Here is a 26,148-nt window from a genome sequence, read left to right as displayed (position 1 = left end):
ATCATTTATTTTCCTCTTTGCTGGTCTAAAGAAATTTTTATTGAGTTGAGGGTGTAAGTTTTAGAATATAATGCAACTTGCCAAATTCTGTAATCCCTTCTTAAAAAAATGTAATACAGGGTGTGGTGCCTTTGGAGAACTCTTCAAAATTTGTAGTTTATGGTGTTTTTTTCCTTCACTTTTTTAAAGTGCTAAGATAATCTGAATTCTGCAGGGAAGTTCTGATTACTAGTGTAAGCTCTTGGGTTTTCCCATTATTAAAAGTCAGGTAACCAGTTTTTAGCTATTTCTTTGTCCCAAGTGTTTATCTTCTTAACATAATAAACTCATCTTTAGAAATGAAATCTTGACAAGTTTTACTCTAATGCTTACATTTTTTTCTTAAAAAGTGAAAATAATTTAGAGGGAACAGCCGAAATCAGGCATGAAAATTAAGTTATATCTCCCATGGGTGATGTGATTGTTGAAAATCTCAATTCGTCCGTTCTGTTCTTGCTATTCTTTTAATTCCCGATTATTGGGAAGCAGTTACCAAAAATAAAGGTTTAAATTTTTGGTGTGTGTAATTAAATAAAGGAAAGCCTCGATTCCACAAGGCTAGAATTGTTCTTGGACAAACAAGTTCTCTGTAAAGCTTAACTCATCGATACTAAAGAAAGAAACTGGAAAGCTTCTTTCCCAACTGTTGGATAAGCTCTTCTAAAAACAGAGAGATGCCAGCAGAGAAACACCATTTCCAGAACTTAACTTGGGATGGTGAGATTAGATGATTGGGCTTCCGCCCTCGTTATTTGACATTTAATTCACTCACAGATCGCTGGCTTGAAAAGGCATATTTAAATCCCCCCACAGAAGCCATCTCCCTCCTTGTTTCCAATACCAGGAAAAACAGAAGCATCTACTGAGCTTGTGTGTGTGTGTGTGTTTAAAGTAAAAGTCTGAGACCCGGAGTTGGAATTCGGTGGAGCGTCTTTACTGTCTCCTTGGATCTGGATGTTCGAAGGCGACAAAACAGGGAACCCTAGGTTTTGCAGCAACCAGCTAAGTCTAAAAATGAGACTTTTTATTTAAAAGCAACTGTTGGGGGGACACTCCCCAAAGCAAACCACGACGCTCTCGCTGAGGCCGGTCCGTGGACGGGGGAGCCAGGTCCGCCTGGGTACCACTCGCTGCCCATCCTTGGGCCCGCGGTCCCGCGGTGGGTCCCGCGGCGCACGGAGCGGACGCCCGCCCGCCCGCGCGCCCCAGGGGAGGAGGCGGCTCTGGCCTCGGAGCCGCCCCTCCTGCCGCCGAGAACAAACGGGATATTCAGCAGTGGCCTGCGGCTGCCAGAGCAGCTCCTCAGGGGAAACGGAGCGTCGTCAGACGGCACCGCGAGCGCCTTTAAAAGCGCCCCGCCCGCCGGCCGCCGCGCACTCGGGGTACCTGGCCGCCCGCGGCGCGAGCGCGCAGCCGACACGGAGAGGGGCCGCGGGACGCCGGGGCGCGCGCGTGTCCATGCCCGCGGGGGTGTGAGCCCCGGCGGGTGCGAAGCGGGGTGCGCGCGGCGGGGTGGAGCCCGCGCGTCCACACCGGCCATGAGGGGCGCCGGCGCCTGGGCCCCGCTCTGCCTGCTGCTGGCCGCCGCCCGGCCGGCCCGGCCGCAGCCCCCGGAGAGGTAACCCCCGCGCCCCCGCGCCCCTGCGGCCCCGCGCCGCGCTCGCCTCCCTGCGCCCAGGGGGCTCCGCAGCCGGCCCGCCACCACGTGGCGCGGGGCACCGACCTGCCTTTCCTCTCCGCGAGTGTCTGAGGGAGCGGAGGGAAGGACCAGGGCCCACTTAGGTGGCGTCTGCTTGACTGCTGTGTCCTTGCCCCGAGAGGCTTTGCCCAGAGATGGGAGCCAGGGGAAACCCGGGAGCCGCTCCCAACTGTTAACTCTTTGCCACCCTTTGGACGGCCCCAGGACCCGGGCTGAGGGACCCAACCCACGCGTGGCCGCTGCTGGCACCTCCTCTTCCACCTCCATCAGCATCAGCCTTCCTTTTCAATGGGAGGCGCTGCCAAAGGTTTCCAGAAGAGGGGAGGAGACCTAGGCATGCCTCCAAATCTGGGAACGTCAAAACTTTCTTATTAACTAAATAACTATTTAAATAATATTAACTGGCTATCCTTAAAACCTTGCACCTCACTCAACCTGGCTCTCACCACCTCTTCCACTCTCTCCAGTTTAGTTGATCCATTAACCGTTTTCCTAGGAGACTTGCATGCACCCTGGAGGATTGGTTTTATGTATGTACATATATTCCTAGGTAAATATATTTCTAGGTGATTCTGATGGAGACAGATGGCATCTGGACTGAGCGCTTGATCATGCTGTGATTTAAATATTCTGAGAGCTAGCAGCTTTCAGCTCTATTATCTAGTGCAAGCAAGTATTAAACAATATTAACTCTTATCCATTTCTGTGCATCTTTCTGAGGTGGACGTTAGATTGTTAAACCATGTTTCAAATTAAGTGTTCTTTCCTCTTTTATTTTCACAGACCTGTTTTCACATGTGGCGGCATTCTTACTGGAGAGTCTGGATTTATTGGCAGTGAAGGTTTTCCTGGAGTGTACCCTCCAAATAGCAAATGTACTTGGAAAATCACAGTAAGCATTTTTTAAAAAAGGTATTCTCTTGAAAGTGGGCATTGGAAGCAGAGCAAGGCAGTTGCTTTTTTCTTCTGGTGTGAGGAGTTGGGTTAGAGGCAAATGCCTGAATAAATGAAATGCTGGATTTACTTCAACTATTTGGGAGATTTTTATTAAGAGATCTAGTGGTGTCCTGCATTAACGATTAGAAAGGGCTCAAGATAATGCTTGAAGGAATAAATTCTGAAAGCAGATGTGCTTCTGAGAACTTAGCCTGACTCAGTTGAGTTTTATGGATTCCTAATGAAGGCTATTTTCAGTCAAAGGTCTGTCTATTGACCTTTGGAAGTCAGTTATTCCTCATGCCTGCATAAACTCCCAGTGGGAAATAAAAGATCAAAGATAGTGCTATGATTACTTTATACCCACTAGGAGAAGAAAATAGAGGAGAAAAAAAAAAGAAAAACACTTAATGTCCCTGGATCGAAGCCACCACTAAAAGCAATTTAAGAGTAGAGAACGATAATAATTGGGGTTGGGGGGCTGGATAACAAGACTGATATAATCATGGCTAGATTATGCTGAGTCAAGATAAGCAGCTGGATCTTAAGACAACTAGTGTTTTAAAAAGCGTATTTAGAGTCAGCTGGATTGTGTTACCTTTGTAGTCAGTGTGGCAGTGATTGCTATCTTCATTTCTGTTGTTGTTGGGAAGTTGTTTGGTAATTGAAAACATTGGTTCCCTGAGAGCTTCATTTAGTCAGGCCATACTACCCACAGATTCTGATTGTAAGAAGTAGCAACCTTTGACTGTGTAAGCTAGCATTTACTGGGCCAGGTAGTTAACAAGCATCATCTCACCGAATCCTCAAAACCGCTCTAAGAAAGTATTATTATCCCCACTTTATAGATGGAGAAGCGGAGGCCTCAAACAATGATAGGAACTGACTTGAGCAAATGGCTTATAAGTCCTACTTTATGTAAAGTAAAACCTGTCCTGCAATGAGGCATTCCCTCCAAGAAGTCATTTGACAGGCAGATATGAGAGGTCCTCCTCCGTAATATAAAACTCAGCTCTTATGTGCATTCATGCCCTCCTATAAAATGTCAACCATCTGATGAATTGGTACAGATTTCATTGTTTTTACAGCATATGGAGCCAGGAGAGAATAAGACATAAAGATTAGCTTAGAAATATTGATGTTAGCATAAATATGAAATAAGTTTCTGAAACACTCATAAAAGTAACTTGGTTTTTATATTATAGCCTTGTTTTAATTGTAATTAAATGCTTGCAAGTTTAGAATGAGCCAAGAAAATTAATAGCCCAGAGGCATCATGTGCCTAACAAGTCGAAATTCATGGTTGACCACATGACTTGGGAGAGATTGCAGGACTGTGTTGGTGTGGCATGAAATGCTGACTGGGGGCGGTTGGAGGGCATCCAGGGAAGTTTTTCCTTGACAAAGGAGGGGTTTGCCTCTGGAAAGGCCCAGTGGCCTCCTTCTGTGTGGGGACAAGGAAGTATATGGATGCTTCATTTGAATGTAATACCAAGGTGAAAGCCGTGAGCTTACTGGAGTCTTAGGCCAGAGGTCTGGCGCTGGGAGTCCCCACAGACCAGGTATAGCCACAAGCCACCTGGAGAGTCCAGTCGGAGAGATGAGCGATGGTAAAGCAGGAAAGGAATTCATTCAGTATGGCCATGGGGGAGGAACGGGGGCGGGGCAGCACGCGTAGTCACACAGACTTGGTTGACTGTGGCCTGGGAGGTCATTATCTCGGGTCTGGTTCTGTAGGGGTCTGTGGCATCAGGGAAATCTTTATTGCTTGAGGAGGCAATTTTGTTCCATCGTGAGGTGGCCTGCCTATGAGGCTGGCTCTTCCTGGAACCTGGGATAAGTCGAGGAGAAATGACTCAGGAAGAACAGGCCAGCCGAGCTAGGTGGAGTCAGTCAGGACTTCACTGAGGCCCCGATTTTAAAGGAGCCCATTTTACAAGCTCGGCATTGGCAGACCTCCCTGAATCCAGATTCTCTTCCCAGCCCTCATAAACCGTGTGACCAGCATTTCTCTTCTTTAATCTCAGGTTTATTGTAAAGACAGATCTATGCACCTAAATCCCTGAAACTCAGAGCCTGAGGCGGGGAAGACGTTTGATTTACCTCAAGAACAATGGAGGAGGTCAGTGTGGTGGGAACAGAAGGAAGAAGGGGACAGTGGGAAGAGAAGAAGCAAAAAAATAAATATAAATAAATAAACAATAAAAGAGCAGAGCCCTGGATACCAGAGTAGGGAGTTTGAATTTTGTTGTGAGTAGGAACCACGGGAGGACTTCAAGCAGAGGAATGAGATGATCTGATTGTAAAAGATCTTTCTGGTAGTTGTGTGGAGGTTGAATTACAGGGAGTTAAGAATGGAAACGGGGAGATGGATTGGGAAGGTGCCGAGGTGTCCAGGAGGAGATGGTGGGGTGAATAGGATGGCAAGAAAGAAGATGAAGAAACGTGGAGCCTTTGCCTCCGTGCCTTCTCAGCAGATCTGCATGCTTGTTAGAGTGAGGCTGCAGCTGAGGGGCAGATGCCCTGGTCCCAGCCCCCAGGGTGGCCACCGTTCTGCATGGGGCTGGTGCTCTGCTAGGACCTGTCCAACCCAGTCTCTAGCTGAAGCTTGTAGTCCAGTCCATTTCCTGCCACTCCATCTGCAAACCAAGAATAGAGTCCCCACTGGGTGAGTCAGTGTCACATTCGTCAAAACGTCACAGAAGCCTTTCTCTCTGACACATTTCTAAGATGTTTTTTTCCATCACACAGATGGGAAAATCTCAGAGTGGCCCTTAAACTTGGTGGCATGTGGTGGTGCATGCATGTAATCCCAGCTACTCAGGAGGCCGAGGCAGACGGATTGAGAGTTTGAGGCCAGCCTGGGCCATGGCGAGACCCTGTCTCAAAATAAAAAGTGTAAAGGGCTGGAGATGAAGCTTGGTGGTAGAGGGCACCTGGGTTCAGTCCCTGAGGCCGGAAAAGCACATACACACACATGTGCACACACCCAGAACTGGAATACTTCAGCTCCCCGGAGCGGAAGAGACATATGCTGTTTAAGCTCATCTGCCTCCCTTTTGGTTCTTCCTGACGGTCCCTGTGTGCCAGCAGGTGGACTTCCGCCACCAAGTGGCTCTCACTCACCTGTGGTACCAGTGGAGAGTGTGGAAGTCTGATTTTAACATCTGCGCTATGAGAAAAGTCAACCCTGGGGGTCACGGGCAGGCTTTCCAGCCACTCGTGTGGGGCTTTCTGGTATGGAAGTGTAGCCTGCAGATTAGAAATTGAGATTTGCCCCCTTTTTTTAAAAAAACTTTTCCCCCTATGAACCCAGGGCCTTGCACCCTCAAAACACGTGCTCAGCCAGTGAGCTGCATCCCCAGGCCCTGGAATAGGACTTTAACGTTTTTAGAGCAATTTCTTGGACAGCTGCACTTTTGACATTGGCTGTTTAAAATTTAAATTAATGAAATAAAAGTTCATTTCCTCAAACCCACTCACTGAATTTCAAGTGCTTGGTAGCCACATGTGGATAGTGACCACCATCCTGGACCATATGTGATATGAATATTTCCATCATCCCTCGAAGTCACTTGGGACAGTGTGAGAGGATTTTGAGGTTCCTTTTACCCACATAAACATCCGTTGAGCACAAAGTTGCTCCATGCCGTTCAGTTGTGCTTCTGCTTTGCAAATGGGGAAGCTGATACTTGCACTTTGTGGTTGTTGAAGTTGTGACTGGAACTTGAACCTGTTGACTCAGCTTTATGTTTCTGGTCACAAACTCTCAGTGGCTTCAGTTAGTCTTGAGTTTCACTAATTAATTTTGCTGAGTGTATTCTTAAAAATGCATGACTGTATGTTTAATCAGAAAACAGGCGAGTTAAGGAATCGTAAAGCATTTTGTAATCCGTAGTGGGAGTGACATTTTGTAAGCTTCCTGTAGGCGCTATCTTTTGGGACTAACCTAAAAGGCATTTGCATAATTTGTCCTTTATATATGAGGGAGTGGCAGGAAATGAGAGTGATTCGACAGCTAAAGTCCTTTGGAAAAATGAGGACCCAGCCTTCTGAGAAAACTTGGAAGCCTGTAATCCCAGCGGCTCAGGAGGCTGAGGCAGGAGGATCATGAGTTCAAAACCAGCCTCAGCAAAATGAAGTGCTAAGCAATTCAGTGAGACCCTGTCTCTAAGTACAAAATAGGGCTGGGGATGTGGCTCAATGGTTTAGTACCCCGGAGTTCAATCCCTGGTACCAAAAAAAAAAAAGCAAGGATAAGAACTGATGTAAAGATAAGAACTGCCTGTGCCGAATCCTGCAGCAAAGCACGAAACTCCAGACCTGGACCTACCACCACTTGGACCCCAATGCCGTGGTTCTCCTGCAGGACAGGATTGTGTGCTGAGGACAGTAAGAGATTGTAGGATCCTTAAAGGAAGCGGGCCTCTGGGCCCACGGCAACACAGGCCAGAAAGCTGTCCCTGAGCCTGCCAGCACAGTGCTGCAGACGGGTGACGGAGAGGCAGTGTGAGCCCCCCTGGGTGGGAGGTGAGAGAAAGCCCACCAGGCACCTTGCCTTCCTGGCTCCAGGCTCCGCGGGCGTCGAGAGCACCAGTCCATTATAGTTTCCTTACGGATCCACGCCAACTTGGCAGCTCACCAGGTTTTCTGTTTCTTGATATTTTCACGTGTGACTTCTCCAATTTGTAGTTCCCATAGTAGAATTAGAGAGACATATTAATGATTTGACACAAATATGTTCCTTTAGAGAAAAATAGACATTGACAGTAACATATCTTTGTGGGCTCTATTTGGTATGTATGGCTAAGTGGCATGGGCTGAAATTTATTTACAGCAACTGCAAATTAGAGGAAATTTAAAGCCCAGAGCCTTCGAGGAACTCTGCTTGAACTGGTATATAGGAAATGTTATTTAAAGTTGGTGTCTGAACAATATAACAATAAATGTGTAAGGCAGTTGCTGTTATTATCTAACCAGAACAGCATCTGGTGTACAGAGATTAGTGAAAATAATTTCATTCTTAAATTTAAAGCTAAACATAGGGCTGGGAATGTAGTTCAGTTGGTAGAGTGCTTGCCTTGCATGCACAAGGCCCTGGGTTCAATCCCCTGCACTGCAAAAAGAATAAAATAAAGCTGAGCATAATTTAAAAATCAGTTTTTAAAATGAGGTAAGCCATGAATGCAGTTCTATTATTACTGAAATTATAAGGTTTATATTTGTTATTTATAATCCCTTTTGTATTTCCAAAAAGATTTTAAAAGTACTGCAATTAGCCAATTAATTCAGGTTTTCAAATTATTATTTTCAGCATAAACCTGACTTGAGAAAAATCAGCAAACACTTGAGCAATTTAAAATTTCATCTTGGGGCCCCACCTAGAAAACAAGTTTTCATCCTTTTGTCTCTGAAGTAAATAACATGGGAGGATCAGGAAGTCTAACTAGTCAGGGTTAAGAAGAAAGTTTGACAACGGATACAGTCTGTCCTGTTCAGGCCAAAAATACATCAATTCCTCCTTATTTAGCTACTGCAGGCAGAAGATGAAAAGCATAAACAGTCTTACATAGAAAGAACTTCAGATTCCCCAGTTATCATTTGATAACTACCTACTTTTTTATTCTGCTGGAATTTAATATACTTGTTATTATATAAATCATAGTACTAAAATAATATTGTATGTTTTTTAGCATGCCTTCAAATACGTTGAATCAGTTAATTTCATTTGCATGCAATTCTCTGAGGTTGGTAAGACAAGCATTAATGTGCCCATGTCCCAGGTAGGGAAACTGAGGTCTCACAAATTTGCATCTTGCCTAATATCATCATGTTTGTAAATAGTACGAAAAGACTTAGCACAATATTTTCTGACTCAGTAATACAATTACACATACACACTTATTTATCAAATACATAGTCACCAAAATGTATTGAGTGCTTAGTATGTAGCAGGCATTGTGATGGGCCCTGAGATCAGGGAGCTTATAATCAATCTCCTAGGGAGTAAACAAGAATCAGTAACAACTGTGTGTGTGAATTACCTTGGTGTTCACCATAAGTAGTTTCATGTGTTGATTTGAAGTAGACCTTTGTAAGACTTTGTTCGACCTCACATGTGCCTTGGTATTTCTGAATATGCCTGATAAACAATTATATAAACCTGGCAGGGTGGCTCACACCTGTAATCCCAGCAGCTCAGGAGGCTGAGGCAGGAGGATCTGGAGTTCAACGCCAGCCTCAGTGGCTTAGCAGGGCCCTAAGCAGCTTAGCGAGACCTCTCACAAAGTATAAAAAGGGCTGGGGATGTGGCTCAGCAATTAAGTGCTTCTGGGTTCAGTCCCCAGTACCAAAAAAATAAAAGCAACTATATAAAGGTATTTCTGTACCATTGCCCTGAGGGTAATTTTCTAACTTTATGTGTTAAAGTCATCACAGGAATCCATCCCCTAGAAGCCTGATTAAATTTAAATGGCTTATTAAATTTAAATAGCATTCACATTTAATGGAAAGAACTCAGATTAAAAATGGGAGTGGGATTTATGTCTTTGCAGTAACTTTGAACAGCTTCATGAGAAGAAAGCTAGCGGGGGGTGGGGGGCTTGGGTTTGTGTCAAAATTAAAACAGTGAAACCCTGGTAAGATCAGTGCTGGGTGTATAATTTGAGAAAACAAATAATGAATTGAGGCAGGAACTCAGCATTTAAGTCACTTAATTATACCTGAGGGTATAGCAAGGGGTTCTAAAATGACTGTAACTATGATTTGTCTGGTGTAACCACAGCAGGAGAGATAGGGGAATGGAATTTTGGCCTTAAGCACATATTTCCTGGCTTTAAACTATACATAGGATTTAGAATTATATAGAGACTGAAATTCCTATCTTAACTCTTTTTTTTTTTTTTTTTAATAAATGAATGGATTTATCTGTTTTATCAGCATAGTTATTTCAGCTGCCTGAATAGTAATTTGATCCAATGCTGAGTTAATATCATTGATACTTAAGGAAAGTGACAATGAGTATGATTAACATGTTGAGAATGTTTGCACATCCAAGCTTGAGAACCGTATGGATGGGACAAGAGCCTACAACTGTTTTTTGTTTGTTTGTTTGTTTGTTTGAATTGAGAGAATAACTCATGGCCCTCAGGACCCATCAGCTACTCCTGTCAGGTTTCAGTGGAGAAGACACTGGAAGCAGGAAGCATATCTGCTCCCTGACTCCTCTGGGGAGCCTTGATCAGTAAGCAAGCAGGTGACATTTTCCCAGGGGGGCCCCTTTTTCTCTTTGTTTACTTGTCTACTTGCTTTTGAGGGCCTCTGGTCTTTGTTTTTGTTTTGTTTTCTTCTTGCTTTCTCACGTGGACCAAGTATGCTTTCATTGATTGAAAACCTGATGCTTTGTTAAGTATGCTGATTTATACTGCTTCCATTTTTAGAGCTGCATTCAGACAGATAACAAATAGATGAGAAAACTTGAAAATGAAGTCTTCCATCGGGTTTTTTTTTTTTTTTTTAACCTTTTTTCTTTTTTTTCTGCAAGGGATTCTCTCTAACGATTATTCATGATCAAAAAAAAAAAAACCCCACTCTTTCCTGAAACACCACGGTCATGACAATGCAAGGAGACACATCTTTAAAAGCAGTGTAAGTGGAGAAGGCATTTCATAGAGGTAAAGCCCTAGAAAGGATTTTCGTATGTATTATGAAAAATGGTGGCGAAATTACTTTCCCATTCCTTGCCTCACTCCAGAGTGGGCACATTTGAATTGTTCCATACATCTGCAGTTTCCTTACAATCTTTCAGTAAAAAAAAAAAAAAAAAAAAAGGCAGCGTTCTCACTTGGTAGCTTTTTGCTGAAGACCAGTGAAGTATTTAGAGGGGTCCTAATTCCAAGGCTGGGTTTTGTGTTTTTCCCCACATTGTTCTGCTTAGACTTAGGAAGGGGTTCTGCTTAGTAAGGAAGGCACCCCCGTGGACAGCTGCCGTCCCAGGTTCCTTGCACAGAGAAGCTTTCTAGGTATGAAATCTTCTCCCTCAGTCCCATGGAAAGGGGGATCATTACCCTGTACTTACACAGTCGCATCTTGTCATTTCTCAACTGTATCAGCTGTGGCAAGGTTGCTCCTGGGTACCCTTGAATTTCTAACTCTAGGAACCTGGGAGGAGAGAAGGGTTTTCTTCAAATACATTATTTGTTAGCTCATGAGAGTTGGTGTGGCAGGCCTTGGAGAACCAATATAAACATCCAAAAATAAACGGAACACCCGCGGAGAGGTGGGGAGTTGGAATGAAAGCTGCCCAGAGCCCAAGCCCTGCCACTAAATACCCCTCGCTTTCACTGCCTCACCCCAAGGCACTCCCGGGCCCTATACATAATCAGATAGTGTTTTCTAAAACTTGAAGGGAGGGAGAGACCCACGAGAAGAGGCACGTGGAAGCCAGAGGCAGTTTTACTGCCCGAGCTCCCAGGTGTGGTTGATAGGGGCTTGATTGCTAGACACTGACCCAAAATCCCTGGTTTACTGTCAACTTCCTCTGAAGAAATCATAACTTATTAATTCACTACAGCTGTAAAGTACCTACCTAAGATCAGGTGCAGACTGAACCCAGAAACAGCAGTGATTGGAAACATGACAGCCCCGGATGATGGGGCGAGGAGGCTCTCAGTAGACAGATATCCCAGAAATGACTCACGATGACCCAGGGGGACAGAGATCACCGTGGTGGAGGGTTGTATGTACGGCATTCCTTGGTGCTCAGAAGAATGGGCTTTGGAGAGTCACAGTGACATAAGTTTTAATCTCTGGCCACTTACTAAGTATGTGATGAAATTTCTGGAACTTTCTGAAGTTGGTACCCTGGATATGGTGGTCCACCCTGCCCTGTGAGGTTGACGTGAGGATTGAAGTAAACAGGAGGTGAAAGGCCTCTGCACAGCGCTTGGTGGAGACAGGCACTCAGTAAATGGTGGTGCTGATTATTTTCTTAAACCTCTTTTCCGGGGCTGTAATGGGGACTGAGAGTGTGGCATTTGTGTAGAACTTGTCTGCAGGCCAGCTCGTTCAATCAAGCCAGATGGTAATCCCTTTGGGGCATGGCGAATTCCCCTTGAAAATACCCGTCACTACTCACTGTGCCCTTTCTTCATTTAAACATGCACTTTCATAAAGCTTTGTCCACAGAAGAGCTTCCAAACCCTCCCTGATGTACCCAGCCTCCTCCACCCCAGCACCTACGGAGGGCACCTCTTGACTTTTGGAACTTAACTTTTGGTGTTTAGAAGCAAAGAAAGGATTTTCAGTTAAAAATTAGGGATCAGGCTGGGGATGTAGCTCAGGGGTGGAGCGTTGCCCAGCATGCAGGAGGCCCTGGCTGCAATCCCCAGCACTGAAAAAGAAAGAAAAGAAAAATTGGAAATAACCTTATATCTTTAGAGATGGAGATTTTAATTCACCTTTGGAGTCCCAGATCACCACAGTAGGTCCCTCTAGTGACCCAGACTGAAGAATTTATGTATTTATTCCTGATAGAGACACGGCGGCATGGTGGTTAAGAGTGCGGTTTCTGGAGTCAGCCTGCCTAGATCCAAATGCCAGCTCTACCGTGAGGGTGGTGAGTCTCTAAAGGTGACACTCGGGGTGCCATATCTGGTTTTCTAGTGTCTCCCAGCGTTGACTCTAGGATGGCCCTGTGAAACAAACAGAATAAAGCAAAAAGGACAGTGGCTGACTCCCAGGACTAGGGCCTACGAAAGCTTTCAGCGTCTGCCTTCGTTTCTCTGTTCCTTATTTCTTTTCTTTTTTTTTAATTCATTGCTGGGGATCAAACCCAGGTCCTTGCACTACACCTCCAGTCCTGCCTTAGTTTCTTAAAATGTGCGCTCTAAGGGAAGCCAGCTGCCATGGAGGGACCGTCATTCTGTAAGGAAGCTCAACTGGTTTTGTGGAGAGAGATGCCAGGCAGCCTACAGCAGTTTCAGTCTTCTCAGCTGATTTGCAGACCTGTGAGTGAGGGAGTCATCTGGAAGGACCAGTATAGTTAGGCCTTCAGATGATGATGTCCTAGCTGCTAACAGAGAATCATTGTATGGGAGAAGTCCAGAACCCTCCAGCAAGGCCAGTGAACCCACAGACCATAAGAAATAAGAGTGCATCACTGTTTGAAGCCTCACAGATTGAGGTGTTTTGTTATGTGACCTACTGCCAAGACAATTACTTCCTAGCAGTATTACCTTGGGCTTTTTACTTTCCTTCTTGGTTCCTCGGTTTTCTCATCTATAAAATGTGGATGACTCTACTCCCTACCTTCTAGGATTATGTTAGGTGTTACATTAGTTATTACACGTATGTCATTAAGAGCAATATCTAGTGCATGGTAAATACTCAGAAAATAAATACTATCTATTCATGAAATATTCACAAGATGCTTACTGTGCATCAGGCCCTGTTTTATATTCTGGGCATGTAGTTGTGTAGTCCCTCTGACAATGACATGAGCAAAGCAGAACCATGTTCAGATTTAATATCAGTTTCTGAATGTTTACTTTCTAATGTGTAGAGGAGAACATTCTAGAACATTCTGAAGTGAAGTGCTTCTGTGCTTTCTGTGTTTATGTCCTGTTACTTAGTTGAGGTACAACTATATATTATATTCCTTGCATATGTAAGAGTAGGATGAGTCAGTATTAATGTTGACTTTGAAACGTGATAATTTTATGTATAAAACCATTCGGGGTTGAACTTGCAAGTAGTTAAATAGCAAAATAAATCAACAGTTAATATTAATCAAAAGAGTATATTCTATTAACTTGTTAACTAGGAAAAATCTGATTTTCTTTTAGAGTCAACAAATGCTTATGATAGTGCAACTGAATGATAGATATTATCATAATATTGCTTTTTTTTTTTTTTTTTTTTTTTTTTTTTTGTGGTGCTGGGAATTGAACGCAGGGCCTTGTGCATGCAAGGCAAGCACTCTACCAACTGAGCTATCTCCCCAGCCCTATTATCATAATTTTAACATTTGTAGAATTGTTGAACCAGCATAGACCACTCAGTCATCTTTAGACTTGCATCTGTGTTTTAGACATTTCATTCCATGTGGGTCATAAACCTTTTGGGAAAAAGTACTTTTTTGAGGGGAATTTCTTACATTTTGTGAAGATGAATTAACAGTAGACTTCGTCATCCTTGGATGATGATGGTGGGCTCCGACTTGTGACTGTCCACCTTTGCCCAAGGTGCACATTTGGCGATCCTGGGTGAATGTGAAGGAGATGGCGTGGTAGCTTTGGGTTGTGGAGCTGGGCAACAAGAGCCAGGTTTTTTTTTTTTTTCTCTCCCTCTAAGGGTTCTTTTGTAAACTGTGGTTAAGAAGAAGGTAGCACCCCTCCTGTGGGTGCACAGGAGGGACGTGGGCATGGAGACTGAGGGGATCAGGGGATGATGTGGTGTTTACCTGCACCAGCTCTTCTGGGCACATAGAAGACACTGGTGAACCAGGCAGACTCTTACCCTGGATGGGCCGCACACGTCTGGCTTGTACTCTGAGCAGCAAAGAGGAACAAACCAGGGGAAAGCAGGAGAAGCTGAGGCCGCTGAGGGAAGAGTGGGCAGATCCCATAGGGCCTTGCGGGCCATCGTGAGTGCCTGCAAGAAAGTCTGTCCGTCACAGCCCCAGTGGAAAACAGCACACTCAAAATACAGTGGTTCAAGGGTTAATCTGCAGAGCAACTTCCAAACAGGGCAGGAGGCCACAAGTGATTACATGGTGACAAGGGACTAATTGCAGCCAAGCTGTCAGCACTTCTGGCCCCGGAGGGAGATGGAGGGAGCTGTTACTAGAACCCAGGAGTCACTGCAAGGTGACCTCATAGGGAAAGAGCCTTGGCCTGACTTCCTGCCTGTTAGTGTCCTACTGGCGCTTCCGTGGCCGGAAGCAACTGGAAGACAGATGCTGATGCTGTTGTTCATTCATGGAGGTTAACCCAGGAAGGGAGCAGGGTGGGATGAGAGGAGAGGGATCCAGAGGGACAATGGAATATAGAGGGCATGAGGAGGTTGTATCGGGCCCTTCAGCAAAGTAGAACCAATAGTAGATACATACTCCTGTGTATATATCACATTTATGCATAGCACACACGTGTATATTTAATATGCCCAAGTGCACATAAGGAGCTTTATTTCAAGAAATTAGTTCATGTGATTGTGGCGTTGTGGAGGCTGGGATATGAAATGTGGAGGCCAGGCTGGGAACACTCAGTGAGAAGCAATGCTGAATTTCTTCTCCCTCAGGGAAACCCTAGGTTCCATTTGCCCCTCTGGACTCCCTTCCACCCACACTATTGAGGGTGATCACAAGCAAATACCTGTGATTCCAGGGATTTAGGAAGCTGAGGCAGGAGGATCTCGGATTTGAGGCCAGTCTTTGCAACTTAACAAAACCCTGTCTCCAAATAAGGACTAAAAAGGGCTGGGGATGTAGCTCAGTGGTAAAGTATCTCTGAGTTTAGTCACCGGTTTCCAAAAAAAAAAAAAAAGTCAGTTGATGGATTACAAGGTACTGCACTCTACTTCAGGCTAGCCAAGTTCACATTTCAAATTTGCCTGCACAACACTGGGTTTTAAGCAGAGCAGAGGAGTGACATAATGTGACTTGTATTTTAAAAGGATCACCCTGGACGCTGAGTTGAAAACAGATGATGGGGGGTAAGAGGGGGGACTGGTTGGGAGGCCATTGCTGTCATTGAGATGAGAGGGGATGGCAGGACCAGCACGGGAGCCGCGGAGGTGGTGAGGGGTGGGCAGTTGCTGGACATGTTTTAAAATAGAGCCAATAAAAATTGTGGATGTGGAATTGCAGAGTGGAAGAGAACAAGAGGAGTTGGCTGCTGCAGAGCCTTGGGCCTGAGCAAACTGGAAGGATGGCCCTGTAGTCCCCTGTGCCCGGGGAGACCAGGGGCCTGGTTTAGGGTATGTGAAGCTGAGCAGTGCACTGGACTGCAGGCAGTGATGTTGCCGCACATGCCATTTAGCAGAGGGAAGAGGCAGCAGTAACTCTTTGCTTCTTTCTCTTGAGTCAGTGCTTGAGGAAATCACAAAAATTAGATACATGATCCAATGGCAGTTGATGAGTCTGTGACCCTAAGGTGGGCCGTTCAAGAGCTGGGTGACACTGTCCCACTGCGTTAGGTTTACTGGCTGCTAAACAGGAAGGTTCTCGGGCAAGCTTTGCAATGAAGAATGATATATTGTGAGAAAAAAATGCTTCAATCACAGGTGACGTTAATGAAGACGTTTCTTCTGCTTCAAATGCACGCTCTGGTGTGTCACGGCAGGAAATCCTATTTCTTGTCCCACCTGTGTCTGTTATTCAGAGCCAAGATGTCACTACTTTCACCTTGAAAACAAGGAATTGGGCTTTTCTGAGGTTGAACAGAAAGGGCTTCGTGTGGAGAGTTTAGAGGGTTTCTAGCCCTTGATGTCTTCTTCGCTCCTCAGAGAAGTGAGTCAGTAACACCATGGGGCACATTTTCAGACCACACCCAGATGTTGCAGCAAAACGTGAAAAATGCTTTCTAGAGATAACTCATACCAGAGACAGAATCAGGAATCCAAATACTGTTCTTGCCCAAATGGAAACTCACATCTTAAGATCTCAGTGTGACGCATCCATCAATCAGCCTGAAATTTCACAGGTCGGAGTTCATGAGGAAAAGGACCCACCACTTCTGGGTCCTTATTTGTCTTGACTGTTTAGAATTCCGGGAGGAAGCCAGCAAACACTGCTTCCATTCTTGACATCTCATTACCGTGGGCTAGAACTTTTCGGCTTAGAGCGGTAGAAAGTAAAAGATAAAACTGATGGCCTTTGAGACTGTTACCAAATGGATTGGCAAACATGCCTCTTGCTCATGTGAACGTAGTACTGTGTTAATTTTAAGATAGTGTCATGAATTTAATTTTGAATTTTAAAAATGGAGCCTAACATTGATGGACCATGTATGTATCCATCCATGTCCATTAAGGGGCCCCTGGAGGCTGAAAGTTTCAGAAACACTGTCTTAGATGATGCTGTTGTAAAGGGGAGAAGCCCTGCTCAGCCTTTGGCCTTCCCTTAGAGCCCAGCATGTGACCTGACACATAGTAGGTACAGTACTTAATAAATATTAACTTATTTAAAAAATCGGTTAGCCTTCATGGGAGAAATGAGGAACACCACCGTTCTTCTGTCCCCTGCCCTACCTTCAAGGGACCTGCATTCCTTTCAGAAGAGTTCACAGCCAGCTGTTGCATTTCTCAGGTTTATATACTTCAGTTTTCTCTGACATCTCAGGTACTTGTCTGTTTCTTTCTTTCTCTTTGGGAGGGTACTGGGACTGAACCTGGGGGTGCTCTACCACTGAGCTACGTCTCCAGCCCTTTCTGTCTTGCTCAGGGTCTTGCTCAGTTACAGAGGCTCCTCTCAAACTTGCCGATCTCCTACCCCAGCCTCCCTCATAACTGAGATTCAAGTGTGTGCCACCACATCAAGTACTTTTCTGAGCTGAAACCAAGGACCATGAGTCGGTCCAGAGGTGTAGTCCATGATACAGTGCGTGTTTATCCTACCCAGGCCCTGGTTCCAACCCCAGCGCTGCACACATAAAGTCATCGTCCTCCATGATAGTTCTGCTTTTGACCCTTTGTGAACCTCAGATTAACTATTGGTCAATCCTCCCTCCCTCCCTCCCTTCCTCCCTCCCTCCCTCCCTCCCTCCCTTCCTCCCTTCCTCCCTTCCTTCTTCCTTTCTTTCTTTGATGGGGATCAAACCCAGGGCCTTGTGCATGCTAGGCAAGTCCTGTGCACTGAGCTATATCCCCAGCCCAACCACATATGTTTTTTATATAAGGAGTGGCTGTTGATTAAGGAGGCAGTTGGTAAAACTGATAAGACAGAATAAATTGGATGTGGCGTATAATAAATAACTGGGTTCTTATGATAGGTAACATGATAGACTATAACTGGAATTTTTTACAATTTGTTATACAGATGCATATACAGTTTCAAACTTCTCCTGACCAGTTTCAGGTTTGCACAGTCATGTGAAGGGCACTTAACCAGTAGCTTTGCTGTGACAGGTAACACTTATAATTTTAACCAACAGTCATTGAGCATTAATTAAGTGGCCAGCCCTGCTCTGAACTCGGTAGGCTGCTAGCTGTATGCTCATGCCCCCTGCACAGCACCGTTTTGACAGGCATCCCTTACATACAGTGGCATGCCCGGATCTTACATTTGCATTTCACTGAGGGTGATGAGTGCATGCTCCAAACCGTGGAGAGCATTTCCAGAGCAGAACTGTCCCTTTTGCTCCTTCCCAACCCATTCATCCCTCCCTGCCAGGGGCAGACAGTATAGATTAGTTTTTCCTGTTCTAGAACTTCCCAGAAGTGGGGTCCTCTAGAAAAGTATGTGCTTCTTTATTTCTTGATCACTTTTATGCTCTGTGCTGCTCTTTGGTTTATCCGTGTGCTTGCGGGTGCCGATAGTTTGCTCCTCCTGTCGCTGAGTACGATTCCATTGTGTGGCTGAGCCATAGATGGTTTAGGTGTCCTGTCAATAGGCATTTGTGTTTTTTCCAAATTTCAGCTGTTGTGAATAAAGCTGCTATGAACATTTTTTTGAAAGGTATTTTTATTCACACATACTTCTTTTTCTCCAGGAGTTTCTGAGTTGTGGGAAACGTGCATGGTTTAACTTTTCGAGAAACTGCTGGTCCAGATGCCAAATTTGTTGACCATTTTACACCCCCATCAGCAATGCCTGGAATTTCTGTTTGCACCACATTCTGGAAATTTTTCTCGGTTCCCAGTGCTGGGGATGGAACCCAGGGCCTTGTGCGTGCTAGGCGAGGACTCTACCCCTGCATTACACCCCGACCCTTATCAGACTTTTAAGTTTTAGCTGTTCTGATGGGTGTTTAGTGATATTGAATTGTGATCTTAGTTTGCATTTTCCTGATGATGGAGATTGGACTCTTTCATGTGCATATTATTCTTTGTGAAGTGCATGTTCTCTCATCCCTGTATTTATTGTCCTTTATCATTAATTGTAATTCATTTGTTCTGAATACAAGTTCCTTGTCAGATACATGTATAGCAAATATTTTCTTCCCACCTGCAGTTTAGCTGTTCGTTTTCCCCATCATGTCTTAGCAAAAGTTGAAAAAAAAAAAAAAAAAAAAACTTGGGGATTGAACCCGGGGTACTTTATGACCCAGGCACATCCCCAGTTCTTTCTTTCTTTATTTTTTAAATTTTGAGACAGGGTCTTACTAAATTGCTCAGGCTGATCTTGAACTTGCGATGCTCCTACCTCAGCCTCTGAAATCCAGACACTGGGATTACAGGTGTGTGCCACCATCCCCAGCAAAATCTAAAATTTTTCGACATCAAGTTTACCAGTTTTTACCCGTGCAGTAGTGCTTTCTTGCCACCCAGAATTGCAAAGATATTCTTTTATGATCTTTTTCTAGCATATTTATCATTTCAGTTTTTTGATTATGTCTGTGATCCATCTCAAATTGACTTCCGTATGGTGTGAGAGAGCGACGTCACCATTCATATTTTTTATGTGGGTTTCCAGTTTTTTTTATTTTTAACACTTTTTGGAAAGACTGTCCTTTCACCCATTGTCTTAGCCAGGGATCTCCAGGGAAACAGAGCCACTACTCCTACTAATTTATTATTATTGTAATTGATCCTGTTTTGTTTATTAATTGATTGATTGATCATGGGACCTGACTCATGCAGTTGTGTAGGCTAAGTTCCACCCTTTTCTGCCTTCAGACTGGAGAACCAAGAAACCTGGGGGCCTAAGTCGGTCTGAACCTCAGGCCTGAGATCCAGGGGCTGCTGGTGTAAGGCCCGGAGTTCCGGTGGAGAGCCAGGGCCCCGGTGTCCGAGTGCGGGAGAAAAGGAACGCTGTAGCCCACGGAGAGGGGCAGAATGTGCCTGCCTGCCCCATTTTGTTCTGTTTGTATCCTTGCTGGGGTGGAGGATGCCAGCTTACGTGGGTGAGGGTGGATCTTCCAAACTCACTCTCCTGACTCAAATGCTGATCTTTTCCAGAACCACCCTAACAGTCACACCCAAAAATAATACTTTTCCAGCCCATGTGGGAATCCCTTAGCACCATCAAGCTGACACATAAAATGAACCATCACACTCACTGAAGTGCTTTGATACGTTAGCCAAAAATTAATTGACCATATCAGTGTGTTTGGACTATTACATTCCATTGATCTATTCGCTTGTCCTATTTTTCTGCTGCTTACGTCTTTTGGACATTGTTATTACAGTGATACTGAAGAACAAATTAAGTGAATCATATTCTTTAAAGGGGAAAAATTAAGCTGTAGATTAAAAGGCCTGGGTTTATCTACATTTCCTTTCTTCCTACCCAGTCACATCAATTATTCAAAGCTCTTTGTACTTCCTTTGATTTTGCCAGTATAGTAATACAAGTTAACATATTGACTACATAATATCCGTATTTGTAGTTATTTATTAAGCTTCCCCATATATTTTTGGTGGTGGTGGTTTGTTTGGTTTTGTTTTTTTCATGCAGGGATTGAGGCCAGGACCTCGTGCACAGGAACATGCACTCTACCACTAGGCTATGCCCCAGGCCTCCAGGTGGTTTAGCTTTTGCTTTTTCATATCGTCCTCTTAGAAGCCCTCTGTCCTGATCAGGGTGTTGTTTCTTTTTATCTCTGTAGAAATTATGGCTGATCCAAAAATGGAAGTGAGAAGCAGTGTCCCTGGCCAGGAGATGCTGTCACCAGCTCGCTGCTGCTTTGTGTAGAGCACCTTCACTGAGCACACTGTTTGGGGTGCCTGGCCTCATCCTCTGGCATAATATGACTATATAAAACCAGATTCGCAGTGTAGCTCAAATGCTCATCTTTATTACAAGTTAAGTTTTTTTTTTTTAATTTACTTTTATTTTTTAAAAACTTTCATTTCACTTGTGGTGCTGAGAATCAAACCCAGTGTCTCACACATGCCAGGCAAGCACTGTACCACTGAGCCACAGCCCCAACCCCACAAGTTAAGTTTTGATGCTTTTCAATTTGTATTTGACAAGTGTGACAGGGTTGACAAAAAAAAAAAAAAAACTCAAGATTTGAACAGACATTTCACCAAAAATAATAAGTGAATGGGGAATAAGTGCATGAAGAAACGCTTAGCATCGTTAGTCATTAGAGAAATGCAAAGACCAGAGTGAGGTACCGTTTGACACCACTAGGATGACTATCATCAGAAAGACAGGTAATGGCAGGTGCTGGTTGTTGACTATGTGGAGGAATTGAAACTCTTGTTCACTGCGGGTAGGAATGTAAAATGACCCAGCCACTTCGGAAACATTCTTTTTTCTTTTCTTTCTTTTCTTTTTTTTTTTTTTTTTTTTTGATTCATTGTACACAAATGGAGTAAAACTATGGTTTCTCTGCTTGTTCATGAAGTAGAGTCACACCATTTGCTTATTCACACATGTGCACAGGGTAATGATGTCTGTCTCATTCTGTTCTCTTTCCTTCCCTGCCCCCTCCCCACCCCTCATTCCCGTCTACACAATTCATCCCTCTTCCATTCTTCCCTTACCTCTCCTGCCCCCGTAATGTATCACCAACCACTTATTAGAGAAGTCATTTGACTTTTGGTTTTTTGGATTGGCTTATTTCACTTAGCATGATATTCTCCAACTCCATCCATTTACCTGCTGGAAAAGTTTCTTTTAAAGTTAAACATTTACCATGTGAACCAAGAGTTGAGGGTGAGGTTAAGAACTGGAGTTATGCATGAATGGCTTTGTAAGGGCAGATACCCTCCCAGGCTCCCTCCTCACCCCAGGCAGCAAGGAGCTGCCTTCCTTACGCCTCCCCTCTCTTCCTCCATCCAGGTTATGCTTTCACTCTGGGAACCAGAGGGCTGTGGACTTGGGAAGTGCCAAGTCCAGAAGAGGCCAGGCCAGGGTGCAGCACTGAGGTTAGGGTAATTATATTAAAGTCTGTGTACGGAATGGCGAGAACCCTGCTCCTCCCGTGAAAGCTGAAGCAAGGTCTGTGCCCTTCAGACAAGGCACCGAAGGATCTTAGAGAAAAGAGAAAGGACCTCCATCCAGATACATTTGGGAGGCCTTTTGTCTCTATCACATTGGTGACAAACTCTGCCCCAGAGATTCCTTAGCCTCCCTTCACTTCTGACTAGGAATGGGCAGTTGGCAATTCCTAAACATTCAAGGAAAGCCTCTTACAGGCAGATCAGAGCCCTGAACAGACAGAAAACGAAAATTCCAAAGAAACAGAGACCTTTGCAAAGCAGAAGAAAATATCAAACAATTATCCTTCTTATCCTCAGAGAGATTTTAAAAAGGTATGATGTACATAAAACCAGGATGCTGAAGAAATAGACAGTGAACACTCTTGGAAATTCATAACTTGTTAGTAGCAACAAAAACTTAATAGACTAGAAGACAAACTTGAAGATGATAGAAAGTAGAGAAAAAGGAGAAGAATACTGAAGAGAAAAGATAAGAAAATTAGAGGATCTATCCAAGAAGTTCCAACTGAATTATGAGAGTTTCCATAAAGAACAGAGATTATGGAAGGAGGGAATTACCAGAGAAATAACACTCAGCCCAGTGAATGAAAAAAGACAAGACATGTCTTTTAAATTTAAACAAGAAAATTCTACAAGCTTCTAGAGGCTGGGAAATCATGTTGAAAGAACAGCATCAACTATGGGGAGCTATAAGGGAGGGGGAAAATGCCTTTGAAATTCTGATGAAAGACATTTTAAATACAAAATTCTGTATCTCCCAAAGTGGCAGAGAACTATGAGTACAGAAAAAGGCATTTTGAGATACTCAAGATGGTAACATTTGATCTCCGTGCACCCTTTGTAAGAAGACTGCAGGAGGATGAGCTCCTGCATAATGAGGGAAGGAAGCAGGTTAAAAAAAAAAAAAAAAAAAAAAAAAAAAAAAGAAAGAAGAGGCCCTGGTGGTTTCCTGAGTGAGTGATGAAGCCAAGTTCCAGTTTGCCAGTTGTGAGTAGCCAGTCCTGATGGGCAGGGACAGGGAAGGAAGATGGAGGGTGCCAGAAGGCCATCTCCAAGAAGAACATGGAAACTGTAGGCCTGACCGTTACGGAGAGGGGTTTTAGTGATACATACCTAGAAAACTAAGCAAACCTTAAAACGGGCAGTTATTAGCTCTAGGTAAAACGAAAAAATTGCACAAGAAGCCCTGAGCAACTTAGCAAGACTTTGTCTCAAAATAAAAAATAAAAAGGACTGGGGATGTGACTCAGTGGTTCAAACACCCCTGGGTTCAATCCCTGGTTTAAAAAAAAAAGGTACAAGAAATGTAACGGTTTGACTCTATAGTGAATAATATTTATGTGGTCATAGTAATAGAAATTCTAAGTATTGATTTAACTAGAAATTTGATGGAGGAAAAGAGGGAATAACAGGAAACACAAAGATCAAGATTAAAAAGGGTAAATCAAGAAACGGCAGCACAGCCTGTTATTAAGAAACAAAGAGATGGATTCCAGGGGGAATTAAAACAACAACTGAAGAGTTAAATGGGTCGTCCTTGAGGAGTGGGTATCAGGAGTGGGAGGACGGCGAGGACCATTATTTTCTAAGCTTTATGGTGCCATTTAGATTATACACTGTGGATATTAACTTTTTATATATAAGTTGGATTCTGAAGCAGATTCAGTTCTCTCTGTGGCAACCAGACGCCACCCTGGAAACCTCACTTCTTTTGTTCAGGAGGACACGTGGGCTCACATGTGCATCTCTTCTGTCACAAATGTGTTTATTACCTGACTGATTTCTCTCCTCCCAGAAGGGCAGGCTTTTTGTTTCTCATTCTGAGCAAAATATTAGTATGATCTTGTGCTCCTGATTCACTACAGATTTATCTGATGAAATTACAGATTACAGTATTTTCTCAAGAATGCCAAGTTCAGTTTTTTTCCCTTGGGTCATTGAATAGAAATCAGCTGTATCTTATAATAAAAATTTTTGGAAGAAAAAAAATCAGACACACATCCTTAAGAAGACATGAGTGCTACATGACAAAGTAACCCTTGCTAGCAAGAGGCTCCTGGCTTTGACATCTGTTGCCTTAAGATTGCTGTCAGACAGCATGTACGAGTAGTTGAGGGTGGGGACACTTTTTCCCCAGAAATCTCTACAAGTCATGTTATTCTGTTCTGGATCAACTCATGTTGACAACTTTGGGAGAATTGAAGGAATGTCCTAAAATGACTTAAGGGCTTTGTTCCAATTTTTTTTCCTTTGGAAGATGTAGAGAAATTGGCTAGTTTTAATTTTTACGACCTATCTGCAGTCATGAAACACAACTAAAAGAAATTAGTATCCTTACTTTAAAAAGATTACCATCCTGTATACATGGATTGAGGGACTGGCAAGGTGTGGTTTTTTTTTTGTTGTTGTTGTTGTTGTTTTTTTGGTGCAAGAGGTACTTAACCACTGAGCAACACCCCCAGCCCTTTTTATTTTTATTTTTTGAGACAGTATATTGCTAAGTTGCTTAGAACCTTGCAAGATGGCTGAGGCTGGCTTTGAACTCGAGATCCTCCTGCCTCAGCCTCCTGAGCTGCTGGGGCATGCATCACCATGCCCAGATGGAATTTAAGTTTTACTCTAGCTATTTTGGCAGCTGGTATTTAATGAATAATTATTTACTGGAGGCCAGGTAAGCAAATGACACAGAAATCCTAAAATTGTTCGTATCATACACCTGAGACCACAGTGTCTGAAACCAAGACAGGAAACTTGTTCATCTCCATCGTGGCCTTCCCTGCTCCTTCTGGATGCCTGGCCCCAGCTGCTTCAGTTACTCAGACACAGAGGAGTCTGCGGAACAGTCCTGCCACTGTGAGGCAGAGGATGAGCTGCAGGCCCCTGTGCCACCTGTGGGTGCCGGAGACTCTGGAGGAGCCAGAGACAAGGAACAGTCTCCCCAGGTCTGGGCACTGGGAGGAGGGGCGGGGGAGACCAGGTTCCTGACTTTGAAGTGGGGTTGAGAATCTGCAGTGGGAGATCCAGGCAAGGAGTGCAGGCGTGAGCCCACAGAGGTGGAAAGGAAGAGGGCCAGGCACGCTTGGGTAGACAGATACTCGAGACAGTGGAGGGCCTCGGGCCGATGAGACTCAGTGCCCGACGGGTGGGCGTTGAGCTCCGTTATCCTCAAGGGGTTGAAGCCTTTCTGTTACCCTTTCATCCTTTGTTCGTCCAGCAGTGATTCATTCATTTACCCGGGGGTGTTGGGATCCATCTGGGCAGCTTCCAATGGTGGAGGAGAGGCCTAGATGCCCGAAGGCCTGGGCGGCCATATGTCCTCATTTGTCCTGGAACGTTCCAATATGTCCTTCCCATTTGGGCATCCCATGTGATTTTCCATTTGTCATGGATTTTTCATTGTTTTAAAGAGATATTACTCTGAAGAGTTGCGTTAGAATGACCCAGGATGTGTTGAGTAGAGCTTTACTTTGCATTTCCATCTTCTGCATGGTCTCACTTCCGTCCTCTGCGTGGTCTCCTGTGGAAGTGTGGCAGGCACAGACGCAGTGCTGAGGACTCTTTCCAACGTGGGGTTAAATGCAAAAATAATCAGTGAGAACTGGTCTCTTTCCCCACCCTTTCCTGACACAGGCAATACTTCTCAAGGATACACTGCAGCTAGTCCTTCTGGACTTGGGTGGCAGAGGGACAGTATTCAATGCTGCTGCTCCTGTTTGCCACTCGAGGTTCCAGCACTGTGGCTGGAGCCGTGGCTGGTGAGACACATGAAGCCACCAGGGGACACTTGGCTGCTTTTGTGGGAAACATGGGAAAATATAGATTTGGCATAGATGCAGTGCATGCTGGGAAAAGGAACTGTCCTGCTGGCGAACAGGTAGCTTGAATGCTCTTGCTAGAGTGTTTTTGAAATTTATTGCTTGTTATAAACCAACAGCTCTTTATTTCATTCTTTGGCAGTGCTGTTTTATTATGCAGGAAACCTTTTCAGGAACAAGAGCTAAAAAGAAAGCTCATGTTGAATGACAAGTTAGGTAGTGAATTTCCTGCTCTCAAGAAAGTGCATGATGACTGCAGAACTTCCTCATATCCACCACTTACATCCACGTGGGGGTTCTAGTGACAATGTCAGGCCAAGCTCCTGTGGAAAGGAATGCTCCTCACTTCATGCCAGAACCCAGGCCCTAGCTCCTGGCTCGGCTGCCCATCTCCCCGGCCCGCCCGTCGTCGCCTGAGAGTTCCTGTTTCTCTGGTTCTGCTTTGTTCCTTCTCGTGTCCCATCTGTATTCCTCGTGGCAAACTTGAGATTAGTTGGCCTCACAGCCCTGCAAGGCCCGGCCACAGCTTGTCCCTCCTCTCTGACACGT

At 44.5% G+C, this 26,148-nt stretch overlaps 1 protein-coding gene across 1 annotated transcript in view; it reads left to right on the top strand.

Moving 5' to 3' along the window:
* The first annotated feature begins 1,297 nt into the window (after nucleotides 1-1,297).
* Nucleotides 1,298-26,148, top strand: part of PCOLCE2 (procollagen C-endopeptidase enhancer 2) — a 60,029-nt gene continuing 35,178 nt past the window's right edge. The window contains exons 1-2 of the mRNA XM_079101093.1: nucleotides 1,298-1,657; nucleotides 2,522-2,630. Coding sequence (XP_078957219.1) covers nucleotides 1,578-1,657; nucleotides 2,522-2,630 — 189 coding nt within the window. The 5' untranslated portion in view covers nucleotides 1,298-1,577. The remainder of the gene's footprint in view (nucleotides 1,658-2,521; nucleotides 2,631-26,148) is intronic.

Source organism: Sciurus vulgaris (genome assembly GCF_902686455.1).
Source record: "Sciurus vulgaris genome assembly, chromosome: 10".
In the NCBI taxonomy this organism is placed as follows: domain Eukaryota; kingdom Metazoa; phylum Chordata; class Mammalia; order Rodentia; family Sciuridae; genus Sciurus; species Sciurus vulgaris.
Note: the sequence above shows the minus strand (reverse complement) of the source record. Positions and strands in the feature narration are given on the sequence as shown.